Genomic DNA, 14356 nt, shown 5'->3' with positions numbered 1-14356 from the left:
TGACTAATCAAAAATAATAGTCGCTTGTCTATTGTGGTCAGATTTAATTTGCCCCATAACAGGTCTCTTGGGACTGTATCGAAAGCTGTTTTAAGATCTATATATGCCACAAAAAGGCCTCTGTTTGTACCACTCATGTATTTTTCCGCCAGGAATCTCAAAATTAAGCAATGATCTATAGCAGATCTATGCTTACGAAAGCCTATTTGTTCTTGTCCCAAGATGTTTTCCTCCTCTATCCAAGATTGGAGTCTGACATTTAAGAGACTCGCAAATACTTTACCTATCACAGAGAGGAGACTGATGGGCCTGTAATTAGCAGGATCCTCCCTATCTCCTTTTTTGTGTATTGGAATAATCACCGCCTCAAGCCAAGCTGAGGGGATTTTTCCATGCTGATTTATCTTGTTAAAAAGGGATGTGAGTAATGGAGCCCACCAATTAATATTATGTTTTAACATTTCTGGGATAATTTTATCTATTCCTGGGGCTTTTCCACTTTTGAGTTTGTTGATCTGAGTGACTACCTCTTCTTGCACTACTGGGGGCCAATCAGGTAGGTTGCTTGTCTTTATCAAATTTGAAGTCCAACTTGAATTATTCCTATGTTTTGAGAATTGGAGTGAAAAGTAACGTTCCCAAATTTCAGGTTTGATGTTGCAGTGCAAAGGGGCATATGATCCTAAGGCATTTGTAACTAAGGCCCAGAATAGTTTCGATTCATTATTTAGGGAAGCGTTTATTAAGGTCCTCCAGCTTTCCTGTTGGGCCTGTCTTTTTTTAAGGGCAATTAGCTTTTTATAATTCTGCTTTGCCAGATAGTATTCAGGGGGAAGGGTTATTGCATTTGATTCTCTATAAGAGTGGTAAATTCTTCTTAGAGTCTGTTTGGAGATCTTGCATTCTTTGTCGTACCACCTCGGAAATTTCAAGTTTTCTGAACTACGTGGGCATTTTGTAACCCCCATGGAATTTTCTAAGGCAGAGGATAGTGTTGTATAGTCAGATAGAATCTCAGAAATTGAATTTGATGTCATTATACGTTTCCTAATATTAAGGATTCGTGGAGAAGCTAGGAGGTTCTCTAACTTGGAGATATTACAGGCAGACCACTGGAGTCTCTTATAGCAGGGTACAGACCTTAGGATTTTGCATGATGGTTTTATTGTATGGCAGTGGCCTTTTTTTAAGGATAGGTTGAATAGTAGAGGAAGATGGTCACTTTCTAGTCTGTCACCAATTAAAAAGTTGGTGATGCAAGAAAACAAAAAGGGGGATAACAGCACGTAGTCCACCGCACTGCTGCCGCGCCCTGAAATGAAAGTGAACTCTGCAATCGGGTCAATAGCCTCGTGCCCATTGACTATAACCAAATTTAGCCTAGCCGCTAGTTGGATTAAGCAGATCCCTGCAAAATTAATCTTGTGGTCTTTAGAACATCTAGTATATGACGGGATTAAGTGTTCTGGGTTAAGGTCACCCCATAAGGGGGATGCAGCTAAAATGTCATTTTTTGGACCCAATCTAGCGTTTAAATCACCTACAATTATGCTTTGGGCTTTTAGGTGGTCTTGTTCCATTTTATTATGTCTTTTTCCAGTTGTTGCCAGACTAAGGATATTTTATCCTTATGTATTAACGGGGGGATATATACATTTATTAATAGAATGGATATATGGTTTAATTCTAAAAGGACTGCCATCGCAATATTTTCACATGGGGCAAGTTTCTTGATTTTTACATCCATCAGAGTGGAAATCAAAATTGCTATGCCTGCCTTGGGTCTACCTCTATTTATTGCCAGTTTTGCAAATATTTCAAGGGTTAGAAAACCATGCAAAGAGATATTACTGATCGACCAGGTTTCTTGGAGGCAAATCACATCATATGCTTTTAGAGATTCTGTACATCCTGGACAGTTTAGTTTGGAGGCCCAACCGGCAACATTCCATGATATGATTTTAAGCTGGTTTGAGATAGAATCCAATTTCCCTTTCTCATAGGAGCAGCCTTCTGCAAGTAGATCATGTCTTATATTCTTGGAATAGGAATTTACTCTTTTCACAGGAGATTGATGGACTGAGATCAGGTTTTTTGATAATGGAGAAAACTGTCAGATTAAATCAGAGGGCTCGTGAATTATTGCTTCGCAAGTTATACTAGGTCTACTTACATTTGAGTAGTAATGGGGCAGTGTATTTAACAGAGTTTTTGGGGAAGGAACTTGAACTTTTGACGGAGAGCCCATCTCAAAGTCTTCTAGAACTCTAGAGCCTGTCCTTTTGGCTCTGAGGTTTGTTAACAAATTCTGTAGTTTGTTAATGACCTCGGTCTGCTCCTTATCAGAAAAGGTGTGAAAGCTATTTATTAGTTAGAGGGAAAACCTCTGGATATGTTGACACCACATGGCCTCAACCTGGAGGACAATGCCAACATTGCTTAACTTCTGAGAATGAAGCCTCTCTGAGCATTCTGTCCTCAAAGCAACCATCACTGTATCCAGTCGTTGGGCCCAGAAAGGTTGCCCACCACTGACTTTTGCAAGTCAAAATTTGTCTCTGTTTTGTGAAGATTTTCTGTGGGCCAACCAGGCTTCTACAAGAGCCTCTCCTAGAAACGGAGGGGGGGGCAGGTTGGAAGCAATTAAGCAGCCCTTTTAAGGCTAGATCTATTATGTTTATTTGTTTTTCAGTTAGGAGGATGATTCTCACAAGTCATTCTTGTGCCTGAAGCTATAGAATGTGGAAAGAGGTTTTACACATGTCAAGAGGAGGGCAACTGAAATGGTGAAGGGTTCATGCACAGGCTTTCTGAAAGCAAAACATGGGCATCGAGAAAACAAAAGCAAACCTGCAAACTGTCACATGAAACCCTGCACTGCCATTATAGACCCACCCCCTTCCACACATTCCTCCCCCTATGGATGCCCTGCCCCTGGAAAACATCAGCTCCCTCCTTCTGAGCAACTTGCCATCCCTCTGAGCCACAGAAATCTCCCCATCCCTTCCCTTGAGTGGGCCCAGAGAAGAGCAACCAGGATGATGAGGGGGTTATGCATAGGCTTTATTAAACTACCTAGAACATAAAACCCCAGAACACAATCACAGAAAACATGGTGCCACTGTTACAGACACGTCTCCCCTCCACATGTTCCTCCCGGATGCCCCCCCGGAACACAACTACTGCTCTCTCTTTTGGGCACCCCCTTTCTCACCCCTCTGAGCCATGCAGGACTTCCACCCCTGCCCTACAGTGTGGGTAGAAGAAGTGGTGTGCCAGGATGTGAGGAGTCTGGTAATTAAGTTCTATGAGGAACGGTTGGGTATGTTTAGTCCAGAGAAGAGAAGATGAAGGGGAGACTTGCTGGCGATCTTCAGATATCTGAAGGGCTTTCACACAGAAGGAAGAACAGACATGTTCTCTGTTGCTTGAACCAGTGGTTAAACATTGCAGGGAAGCAGTTTTCAGTTTAACCCCAGGAGAAGCTTCATAACAGTAAGAACTGTTCTACAGTAGAACAGACTGGCTCGGGAGGTGACAGGTAAGCTTTCCTGTGCTGGAGGTTCTCAAGAATGCCTAGTTTGTAAAGTTGTTAACTAAAATGTTTCTGTGGCAAGGAATTGTGGGGGGAACATCTTGACAGAATTAGGGCCTCTGGAAGTCCATGAGACTGTTGGTTCTCACAGCTGAGCTCAGTTAATTAGGCAGTGAGCAAGAACCCCTGCTTATCAGCCTCAGACTGGCACCTCAAGGCCACAGGCCTGGGAAGGTTGGAGAAGTGTGTGACTGTTAGTTGTGAAAGCTCTAGAATATTTCATCATCAGAAAGCCCCCTGATTAGCTAATTAATTCCTGGCTGTTGCTGGGCTTTTCCTCATAAAAATAGAAATAAGATTCCGGGTCTTTGTTTCCCAATGTTCCTTGGTGCTATCTGATGTTGGGGTTCCATCTACTATCCAGGCTATACATCTCTGGGGAGATGTGGAACCATGAAGTTACTCTGCCTGTCTTCCTATAAGCTAGACAGATTTGTTATTTTTGCTTGTGACTTGAACTCTCTCCCTTTTGTATTTTACCTAACCCTTGGGGTGTTTGGTTTAAGGAATTATTTTCCTGCTACATTGTTTGCACTTATATTTTATTTTCATAAAGCTACCTCTTATTTACCAATGTGTGTTCATTCCAGAGGGAAATTGGCTCTGAATCTAGCACCTTGGCCAGTTAGCCACAGATTACAGTTATAGTTGGGTATTTTGCCTTAAGGCTCCAAGACAAGGACTGCATCCTTGAATTTTGTCTTTTGGAATCCTTGGCAGGTCTATTTCTGGCTCTTTGGGTTTCCCTTGGCCCAGAGTGGGTGACCAGGTTTAAGGGATGGTGGCAGTCTACCTACCTTACAGGGTTGTTGTTGGTTTAACTCAGCTCTGGTAAGGGAGGCATGGGTTGTGCCTGGCCAGAATAAATTGCCTTGGGCTTGGGAGATGACCCACAGGTGAGAATGTTGAGCATTGTTGGCAGAGGTATTGAAGCAGAGGCTGGATGGCCATCTGTCAGGGATGCTGCAGTTGCATCCTGCACTGCATGAGCAGAGGGTTGGACTAGATGACCTACAAGACCCCTTCCAACCCTACAATTCTGTGGCTCTCCCTGAGAGTTAGGATGCGGGCATATTCTGGCATGATGTCTTTCTCATGCAATTTATTTTCATTTATAATTTAATACATTTATAACCTGCTATTCAACCATGTCCCCAAAGTGGCTTAACAACAACCATTCCAAAAAGCTAAGATGAAAGCTGCAATTAATGAAATGCAGCACAAAAGAGGCAATGTCTAAAACAAATTTAGTTGCCAACTATCTGCAACAGAGAGAGGCTGGCAAAATTAAAATATTTCCCAGCTCTCCTTAAAAAAGCCTCAAAGAGCATGTCAGTATCTCTCTTGCAGGAGGGAATCTGTGAGCAAGGAGCTATCGCCAAAAGGTCCTGTAATGGCCAGTTTAGCAAACTGATGGTGGGGGTGCACATTTCCTGATCTCAATTCATAAATGTTTATTAACTGTGGAGAAAGGCATGCAGAAAGCATTTTATGCTGGAATACCATAATCTGAGTTTCCTTCCTCAGTGTATCTCCCATCTGTTTACTGCAGATAAAATATCCAGGAGCTGATACTGATGCAACTTTGCTTGCGCCGTCGTTTTGCCATCAGATCAGCACTTATGAGTTTGAACACCAAAGAACAAATGGCTGTCAAGAACCACTGGCAGGTTTGTTGGAAGAAATTGCGACAAATAGAGAGATGTCTGTCAAAGAGAAGAAGAAAAAGTTGAAACTGGTAAAAGAAATTGTCAAAGTTTTCCTTTTAAAGCTTCCTCTTCAAGCTGTGTTTTTTCTAACTAAAGGGTTTTACCATCTTTTGATGCATCTAAATGTATACAGTACCTATTGTGCGATAAGGTAGATGCTAGTCTTCTGGTCTTATTTTCTTTCTCGGTCCCCTCTCCTTTAAATCTGCTTGTGCAAATATCTCTGTTGGTTCTGATCCTGCATACTCATCAACAGATTTTCATGGGATGATACATCAGCAAACATTTGTGTAGCACTGGGATGTGTTACGCTGTGATGAGGAGAATAAACGTATTGCATATGTAAATATTTCCATAAGTGAGAGTGCTACCAAAAGACCACACACATGATATTTGTAAAGGAAAGCATTCACAAAGCCAGGAGTGGTATAGGTGGTAGGCATCACCCTTGCTCTCAGGAGCTTGGCTTTTACAGAGTTTCCAGTCATGTTTAGAGCCCTCCCCCATATGTACATACACAGGTGTATGTACATGGATCCTGTACAGACTTTATATTTATTTATCAGATTTGCATCCCACCTTTCCTCCAAGGAGCTCAGGGTAGTGTACATGGTTTTCCCCGTTACTATTTTATCCTCACAGTAACCCTGTTAGGTACAAGGTCACCCGGTGAGCTTCATGGCTGAATGGAGATTTGAATTCTGGTCTTCAAGGCATGGGCATCTGCAGGAATTTTTCCAGGGGAAGCAAATTAACATACTGACGGATGGGAGCAAGCTAATTTCTCACAAAAATGAGAAGAATGGTGTTTGTACATTTTGTTTCATATCTCAGTTCTACAAATGCTAGAAACCTACTTCAAAAAAAAAGAAAGCTGGGAATCTGGGGGTTGTGGTTCATCTGGAGAGGGACAACCCCCACTCCCATGGATTTCATTGCTTCCAGGCCCTAGTCTGACATTTATTACTATATCGCACTGGCTCCAATTAATGCATGTAAGCTGGGGGTGGAGCTTCTCTTGCCCCCTATTCATTATACATGGATACTGAAGGACTGATATGGGCTAGAAACTAAGGGCAATCAGATACCACGAAAGCCCTGGGTATTTTTTTAAATATGTTTTTGTTTGACAGCTATTACATAATGTAGGTGTCTGATGTATATTGAGCAGAGCTCTCTAGAAATCATGGAAATCAGCTCAACCTTGCCCTCCTTATGACACTATATATTTCCATTGGTGGCTTCCCCTCCAGCTTCTCAGACAGAATTGGAAATTTGCCACGATATGCAGGATCAGCAACAAAATGTTGCAGCACGTAGTACTGCTGTTCAGGTTTTCTTCCATTCCATTCTCCCTCCCTCCTGGCTTTCCATTTCTCACATGCACACACAATTGACAGCGAATATGCTCAGTCCTTGCTGGGCTTTTTGCCTCCCCCTTAGGATTTCTTCCCTAAGGACCTTTGTGTACTTCTGCAAACCTCAGGGTTTCCCGAAGCCTGCCACTATCTCCCTTTTCTGCATGAGTGGTCCTATTTTGGCTACATAAGCAGTGATACTTATACGTGCAGAGTCAGATTCATTTGCCCATCTAGCTCGGTATTGTTGAGACTGATTAGGAGCAGCTCTCTGGTATTTCAGACAGGGAGGCTCTTCCAGCACTACCTGGAGATGCCAGGGATTGAACCTGGGACCCTCTGCATGCAAGGCAGATGCTCTGCCACTCAGCTACAGCCCTTCCCTTTTTTTCCCTTTTTTCTTCCCCAATAGCATCAGCATAGACACTTGGGGTAGGGGAAAAAATACTAACAAAATTGGTGGTTCATTGTAATTGGTGTTCTTAACATTTTAAAGTGGAACTTCCCCCCCTCAGTATTTACTGGATTTCTAGATATAATAGGTATCTGTTGTATACCTACGGTATGGATGCAAAAGGTCTTGTAGCTTACAAGACAGTATGGAATATTGTAGTTGTAAGGCAGGGCTCTGTGTCCGTGCATACAAACTTGCCTGGCAGAGGTGTTATGCCAGTGTATGGTTTAAGTGCAATTTGTGTGTTGTCAAATTACACAAAGTCCTTTCATAATTTAGATTCAGTCGGATGTTTTCAGAATACACTGACCTCACAAGGAAGCTCTAAAACACCTGAAAAAACGCATATATCTGCTATGCATATTGGAAAGTTGTTTGTTTGCTGTGCATTTGGACACCTCTTAAGATATTTTAACCAAATTTTGCATGATGGTTCCTGGGATCAAGCAGCATGTTTTTGTCTGTTTGGATACAATTGGACATTGTTTTGAATCAAGATGATTGACTGAACCTTACAAAACTGCACTGATTTTAACCAAATTTTGCATGATGGTTCCAGATATTTTTCCACTGTGTTTGGATATGATTGGATGCCATTTTGAATCAAGATGGCAGATTGAACCTTTCAAAACTGCAGTAATTTTAACCTCTGAAAAGTTTATTTTTCATGTATAGGACAATTTAGCCAAATGCAGACTTGCATAAATGTGCTCTGAAGAGGTTTATTTTTGATGTTGTTAAAACCAGCCATGTATCTCCCTGGGGAGAGAGTTCCAAAGATGTTGGGCCATCACTGAGAAAGCCCTATCACTATTGGCTCTGGCTAGCAGGCCAGAGAACAGGGTCACCAACACTAATCTTAATGTCTGAACAGACTCATGCAGGTAGGTGGTCTTTCAGATAACATGGTCCCAAATTGTTTAGGGCTTTAAAGACCAAAGCCAGCACCTTGAAATGAACCTAAGAAAAATGGGTGGCCAATGTAACTGATAGAGAATAGCTGTAATATGATCTGAGCAACCAACTTCCATAAGTGTCCTAGCTGCTCTATTCGATAGCAGTTTAAGTTTCCAAACCATATGTACAAGAGCAGCCCCACATAGAGTATATTACAGTAATCTAAACTGGATGTAACCAAGGCATGCAACCATGTGGTTAGATCACTTTTCTCTAAATTGAGCAGCAGCTGCTGACCTAGCCCCAGCTGGTAAAAAACACTATTGGCAACCAATGTCATTTGCACCTCTATAAACAACGCCAAATCCAGGAGCACTCCCAAACTGCTCCTGGGAGTGGCCCTTCGGGGGTAATGCAACCCCATCCAGAGTCAGATCTAATCCTCCATCAAGATCAGCAGATTTTCCAAGCCAAAGTATTTCTGTCTTGTATGGGTTTAGCTTCAGTTTATAAGCCCTCATCTCAGACTGCCCACAGACACCTGTTCAGGATTTCAACTGCATTCCCAAAATTAGATGGTGGAAAGGAGAAATTGAGCTGCATATCATCTGCATATTGATGCCACCTCAGCCCAAACCTCCAGATGACTTATCCCAGCAGTTTTATATAAATCTTAAAAAGCATGGAGGACAAGACAGAACACTGAGGCACCTCAGATGTCAGTGGCCAAAGGGTGGATCAGAAGTCCTCTGGGTCCACCTTCTGGGTCCATCTCCTCAGGAAGGACAGGAGCAACTGTTACACCATGCCTTTAAGTCCCATCCTGGAGAAACAGTTCAGCAATGCACCATGAACAGTGGTATCAAAAGTGTTAACTGCATTCTTTCCACGTTTCACAACAAAAATTGGGATTGCATGGTGAATTCCATATGCATGTATCATGGTAAAAAAGAGCTACTTACAGAGCAATATTTCTTTAAAAATATTTACAAGAAAATAACATATTATACAACATTAATAAATGTGATGGTGAATATTTGAAAACGCCATCAAAATATAATACAGTATAAATTATTATAAATGTATGTATATAAACCACCTACTTATTAAGATTATCTGGAAGTTAATTACACTGAATTAGTTTTAAATAGTTATTAAATGGTTAATTACAAATAATTTTAAATGTTAGTCACAACCCAATTGCAGCAATAAAATTCATGTCTACTCAAAAGAACTCCATTGTATTCCCAGGTAAGTTTGTATAAGATTGCAGCCGTTTTATTGTTGGGAATTAAGCTATTCTGTCATAGTGTCTGGCAAAAGATGAATATTCTGGGACATATTCTATTTTAATGAACAAGCCATGTTTAAATAGCCAAAATAAATTCATTAACTAATATTTGTGTGTAGTTTCAGAAATCCTATCCTGAAGTATACAAGGAGAGATTTCCTACTCCTGAAAGTGAAGCAGTACTGTTTCCAGAAAAAAGCAAACAGAAACCAATGCTGTTGGTGTGGGCATTTAAAAAGCCTTTCCAGCCATTTCAGAGAACAAGAAGCTTTCGGATGTAAGGCTCTGAATGAACTGCATCTCAGATTTGTGAACCTGGTACAGCTGGAATGTCATTATGTACTGAAAGCATTGCTTAACAAGGAAAAAGAATGTTGGGGCAGCAAAATGCTGTGCTGAGCCATTATCAGTATTTTTGTAAATCTCCTGGGCTGGATCCAGACTTAACTATGCTTAGAATAAATCCTTTGAAATCATGACTAACTTAAGCCCCATTGATTACAGTAGGCCTATTCCAAGGATGACGAAGTCTGGCCCCTTTGTATCTTTCTTTGTTTCTTTCTTTCTTTCTTTTTTAGAAAAGGCAAGGTTGGCTAGCAATGAGCTGATTTAATGACATGAACAAGACTTTTGATCCTGCATACAGACTTTTACTCCTCCTTTCACAAGAGAGATAACTAAACAGGAACTCTAATTAACCATAGTTTCCCATTTCATCTGAACTGGAGAACTGTAGTTACCAGTTTTGGAAAACACCAAGAGTTTAAAGTTGTCCAAAGATCCTGGCTTGTTTTATCTATGGTTAATTAGAGACTTCCTGCTTTAATTGCATAAAGGGAGGAGTCAAGGGGTTGCATGCATGGGCAAAATTCTCATTTTTTATCTTCACTCATTAATTATGAGCATTCAAACTTGGTCAGTGTGTATAAATAACTGCTTAGAGTGAGCTAGTTCACACATGACATTAAGTCAAACCATGGCTTAGTGTGAATGAACACATAAGCATGAGGGAGAGGAAATGTTGACCTCTGCATTCCTCCCCTGGTCCTCCTGCTGCTACAGTGTTCTAAGCTAAGCCATGGTTTGGCTTAGCATGTTATCAGAACCCAGGTTCATGGTTTGTCTCCTCTAGAATACGCAAGCATGAGGGTTTACGGAGAGTAAATTTTGGTTGCTGTACTTCTCCCCTGGTTCTCCTGCTGCCACAGTGTTCTAAGCTAAGTTATGATTTGGCTTAGCATGTCATCCAAATCCAGGTTCATGGTTTGTCTCCTGTAGGCAAACCATGAGCTATAAACCTAAGAACAAACCTTGGTTGTAGCTTGTGATTGTCTCAAGCACAATGACAGCCATCTCTCTGGGAACCCTCACTCACATGTTTTGTGCTAAGCCATAGTTTTGCTTAGTGTTACAAGTGAACCAAACCATTGTCATTTCAAGATTTGGAAAGTCTTAAAAGAAGGGTAAACTACTGTATACATAGGAGCTGTTGAATTTCTGAAGGGTGTAAAATGCTGTATTTACTTGAATGCACCTGAAAACACTGGATCTTGTTCTACTGGCTAGCTGTAGATCAGATAGTTAAACTTTGTACTACTGATGTCAATAATGGGCAGAAAACTTACGTTCTCGGTCACATGCATGAACAAGAACACTAATTTCAGAAAGGGACCTTGAAGTGCAAGATCAATCCTTCAGTTGCTCTACATGTGATCTTGGTTATTCAGAGCCAGACCAACCATCGAGAAGTATTTTGGTCTATGAATTACACAGTCTTATGCTTGCACAAGTATGTATGCGGACTGTTTCTTTGTCACAGTCTGGAACATTTCCCTCCTTTGCTTTGCATAGCTTTTGTCTAATGAATAACTGTGCATTCTCTCTCATGCATGTAGGGCTTGTACGGTGTTATCTTTGGCGAGAAGCTGAATGCCCACTTGAAACAATCTATTGCCACAGGTTTACCTTTGCTACAGAGGTAGCCTTCTAGTTTGTAGTTTTTGGTGCAGAGAACCAAACAAAACACTCAGCAGGGAACTGAGCAGTAGAACCCAAATGTGCCGCTTTTCCACGCTCCCCCCCTCCCAAGCAGACCTCCATTGCTATTGAGAATTATGTGCATACCTTGATCGATCACTGTTATAGGCTCCTTTCAGTTTGTACTCTGAATATAACTGAAGACAAGATGTACAGTTATTTTTTGTTTTTACATTTTTATCTTGTTCCTACCTCTCCAAGGAGCTCGGGCCCATAAATATGTCATCCTCCATTTTATCATCAGAACAACCCTGTGAAGTAGGTTAGGCTGAGAGAGACCAGCTGGCCCAAGGTCACCCAGTGAGCTTCATGGTTGAGCACTAATTTGAACCTAAATCTTCTAGCTCTCTCCTGGACCCTCTAACTGTGTGTGTGGTGTGTGTGTGTGTCCATACTGTAAATCTACATTTTTGAATGTATCCAAATCTGCACTTCTATATCATTTCAAGCAATAAATCTTCCATGGTTTTAAGGTTTTTGCCTCAGATCCATTTTTATCTAAGTTAGTATATAAGTAATAAATACATCTTCTAGTGAAGGAGGATATTGTTTCCTGTAGTTGGCTTGCAGAAATATAGCATTCTAGTGCATTGAAGACTGCACTCCCAACTTTGTGGGAAATAGACCCCACTGAACTCAAGTTGCTTTACTTTCAAGTAAAACTTCCTTAGGGGCAAGTTGCAAAAGAGGGAAAAGAATCAACTAGTCATTTACAATATAGCAATTTTGTGAAGAGGGTTTTATGAGAAACCACTTGCTTACTGGATAATTGCCTCAAAGCAATTTCTTCAGCTTCTTCCCCACAGTGTCCCACCTATAGCTCTTGGCGTGATACCAGAACATTGCTGCTTTCTCAGCATAAACCCAAACTTAGATTTATTGCTTGAGGCACTTAGAGAGCGTATGTGCTATTCTGCTGAACACTTTTGCTCGCTAGGAAGCCCACCCACGATGAAGTAATGATAAAGATGTTTCTTCACTCATTATTTGAGCTATGTGGTTTACCCATCCTCCGTTCTTGAGCTTCCCATGTCAGGTCACTTTCTTTACCTTTAAATTGTCTACTGCGGGAGTGGAGAATCTGTGGGTCTCTAAAAGTTGTTGGACTGAACTCCTTTCAGCCCCAGCCAGCATGGCCAATGGTCAGGGATGAAAGGAGTTGTACTCCAGCCTCATCTGGAGGGCCACAGGTTCCCCACCCTTCATCTAAACTTATCCAACAATGGCTTTTACATTAAAGCACTTTTGCAGGGCATCCAGTTTTTGCCAGTTTTCCATCTATCCAGTGCAACTCTCTGTGCCATAGCCCATATTTTTTTAATTATTTTAAAAATGTATTAGTTGCTTTTATTCAAAAAAGTGAACCCAAATCGACTTACAGTCATAAAAAGATTAAAACCAATATAAAAATACTAAAACAATAGCAAGTAAAGAAAGCACAATACATAAATATAAATGGTGGTGGAACAGCCCATCCACCCCTAAAAGAGGCTACAACATCACACTCTCCAAAATTAAGAGCCAAATGCCTGAGAGAAATGTTTTTGCCTGGCGCCTAAAGATAGATGATGATGGTGCCAGGCATGCATCCCGGGGGAGAGCGTCCCATAAATGGGCCACCACTGAGAAGGACCATTCTTATGTCATCACCCTCCACACCTCCGTTGGAAGGGGCACATGAAGGAGGGCCTCAGATGCCAAACTCAGGTAAAGGTTGGTTCCTATCATTCTAGTAGGTTTCTCAATCCTCAAGGGCAGTTTTATTTTATGGGGGAGGGAGGGAAGGAAACGGTAGTGGATAGTGGGTTAGTGTAAAACCAACATTGGCTATAAAAACCACTGAAATGTAACAGTTGAAGCTTTCATCACCAGGGAAGGCTTCCCCTGTTCAATTTCTGTGCACCAGGGTGCTGTTAAAGGCACAGGAGAAGGCAGTAAAAGGTGGCAGTTTTTTCTGTTTGAAGTCTCTCTAGATCAGATGAAGCATAGCCAAGAAGGTGACCTGGCAAGAGGAGAGATGGACTCAAGCCTCCTTTTTCCTTTTCCTTTTTAAAACTATATCGGGTGACATTTGTGGAGACCCATCAATGATTTAACCACAGCCAGAGCTGACTTCTCTAGCGTGATGGGATACTGTGGCACAACAACTGTTGTATCTGAAGCTCTGCTGGCTTGCTGCAGCCAAGGTAGGAATTGGTGGGGGTGATGGCAGCTTTTTCCCTGCTATTTCCATCCATTTATTGTACATTTTGACTGCAATCGGGGGAGGGGGGCTTACTTAATTCCAGGACTGGAGCAGTTTGAGGAGCATTTGGGCAAAAAGGGGCTTAGGATCTTGCAGATCCATGGCCTGTTTGGCCCTAAAAGACCTCATTACCTCCTCCCTGGCACCAGTAGAACAGCTACACCTGCAGACCTTTCCACAGGTATATCTGGGGTGGGGGTGGAGACCTGGTGGTATCAGCCCACCTGGATAGAGGGGAAACTGATGCTGCTTCTTATGGCCTCTCAGTCAGGCTTTGGCCAACTTTAGGGGATTGTTCTGCCCTGCTTCTAACACCACCTATCCTACCTTAAAAGCATCCGTTAGCCATGGCAATTTCTTCCAAGGTCCTTTAGGAACAGGATTGCTCTACATTTTCCATTAGAAAAATATTATATCGTAAGAAAAGTTGGGAGGTGATGAATAGCCTCTGTACATGTGTAGAGGGTAGATTTTACAGTGCACAAAGGCAGACATCCCCCTCATCTGCAGCGGAAAGGCACTGATAGGTAGGTGGGGACATCACGGTTTGCCCTGTCACTTCCCTAGCTGCAAAAAAGTCCATTTCTTTTTTAAAGTAGATTTCTTGCACTGGGGCAACAGAGCACTTTAATCCACTTTAATTGTGCAGATCTAAATTTCCGCACTATCTGCTTGTATCTCTCCCACAAATGCTGACAGTCTGGAGACACCCTTCAACACGTCTCCTCTTGTGCACATGTTCTTTTGCAAGTTGAGCAAGATCCTCCTGA

At 41.8% G+C, this 14356-nt stretch overlaps 1 protein-coding gene across 2 annotated transcripts in view; it reads left to right on the top strand.

The window, feature by feature from the left end:
• The window catches only part of DEPDC1B (DEP domain containing 1B), a 66082-nt gene extending 54269 nt beyond the window's left edge, over positions 1 to 11813 (top strand). Inside the window, exons 10-11 of one of the 2 annotated variants that reach the window (XM_061618651.1) lie at positions 5148 to 5333; positions 9424 to 11813. In XM_061618651.1, coding sequence (XP_061474635.1) covers positions 5148 to 5333; positions 9424 to 9585 — 348 coding nt within the window. In that variant the 3' untranslated portion in view covers positions 9586 to 11813. The remainder of the gene's footprint in view (positions 1 to 5147; positions 5334 to 9423) is intronic. The other variant, XM_061618640.1, reaches the window with a different exon arrangement.
• The last annotated feature ends 2543 nt before the right edge of the window (positions 11814 to 14356 follow it).

Source organism: Rhineura floridana, chromosome 1 (assembly GCF_030035675.1).
Source record: "Rhineura floridana isolate rRhiFlo1 chromosome 1, rRhiFlo1.hap2, whole genome shotgun sequence".
In the NCBI taxonomy this organism is placed as follows: Eukaryota; Metazoa; Chordata; class Lepidosauria; order Squamata; family Rhineuridae; genus Rhineura; species Rhineura floridana.
Note: the sequence above shows the minus strand (reverse complement) of the source record. Positions and strands in the feature narration are given on the sequence as shown.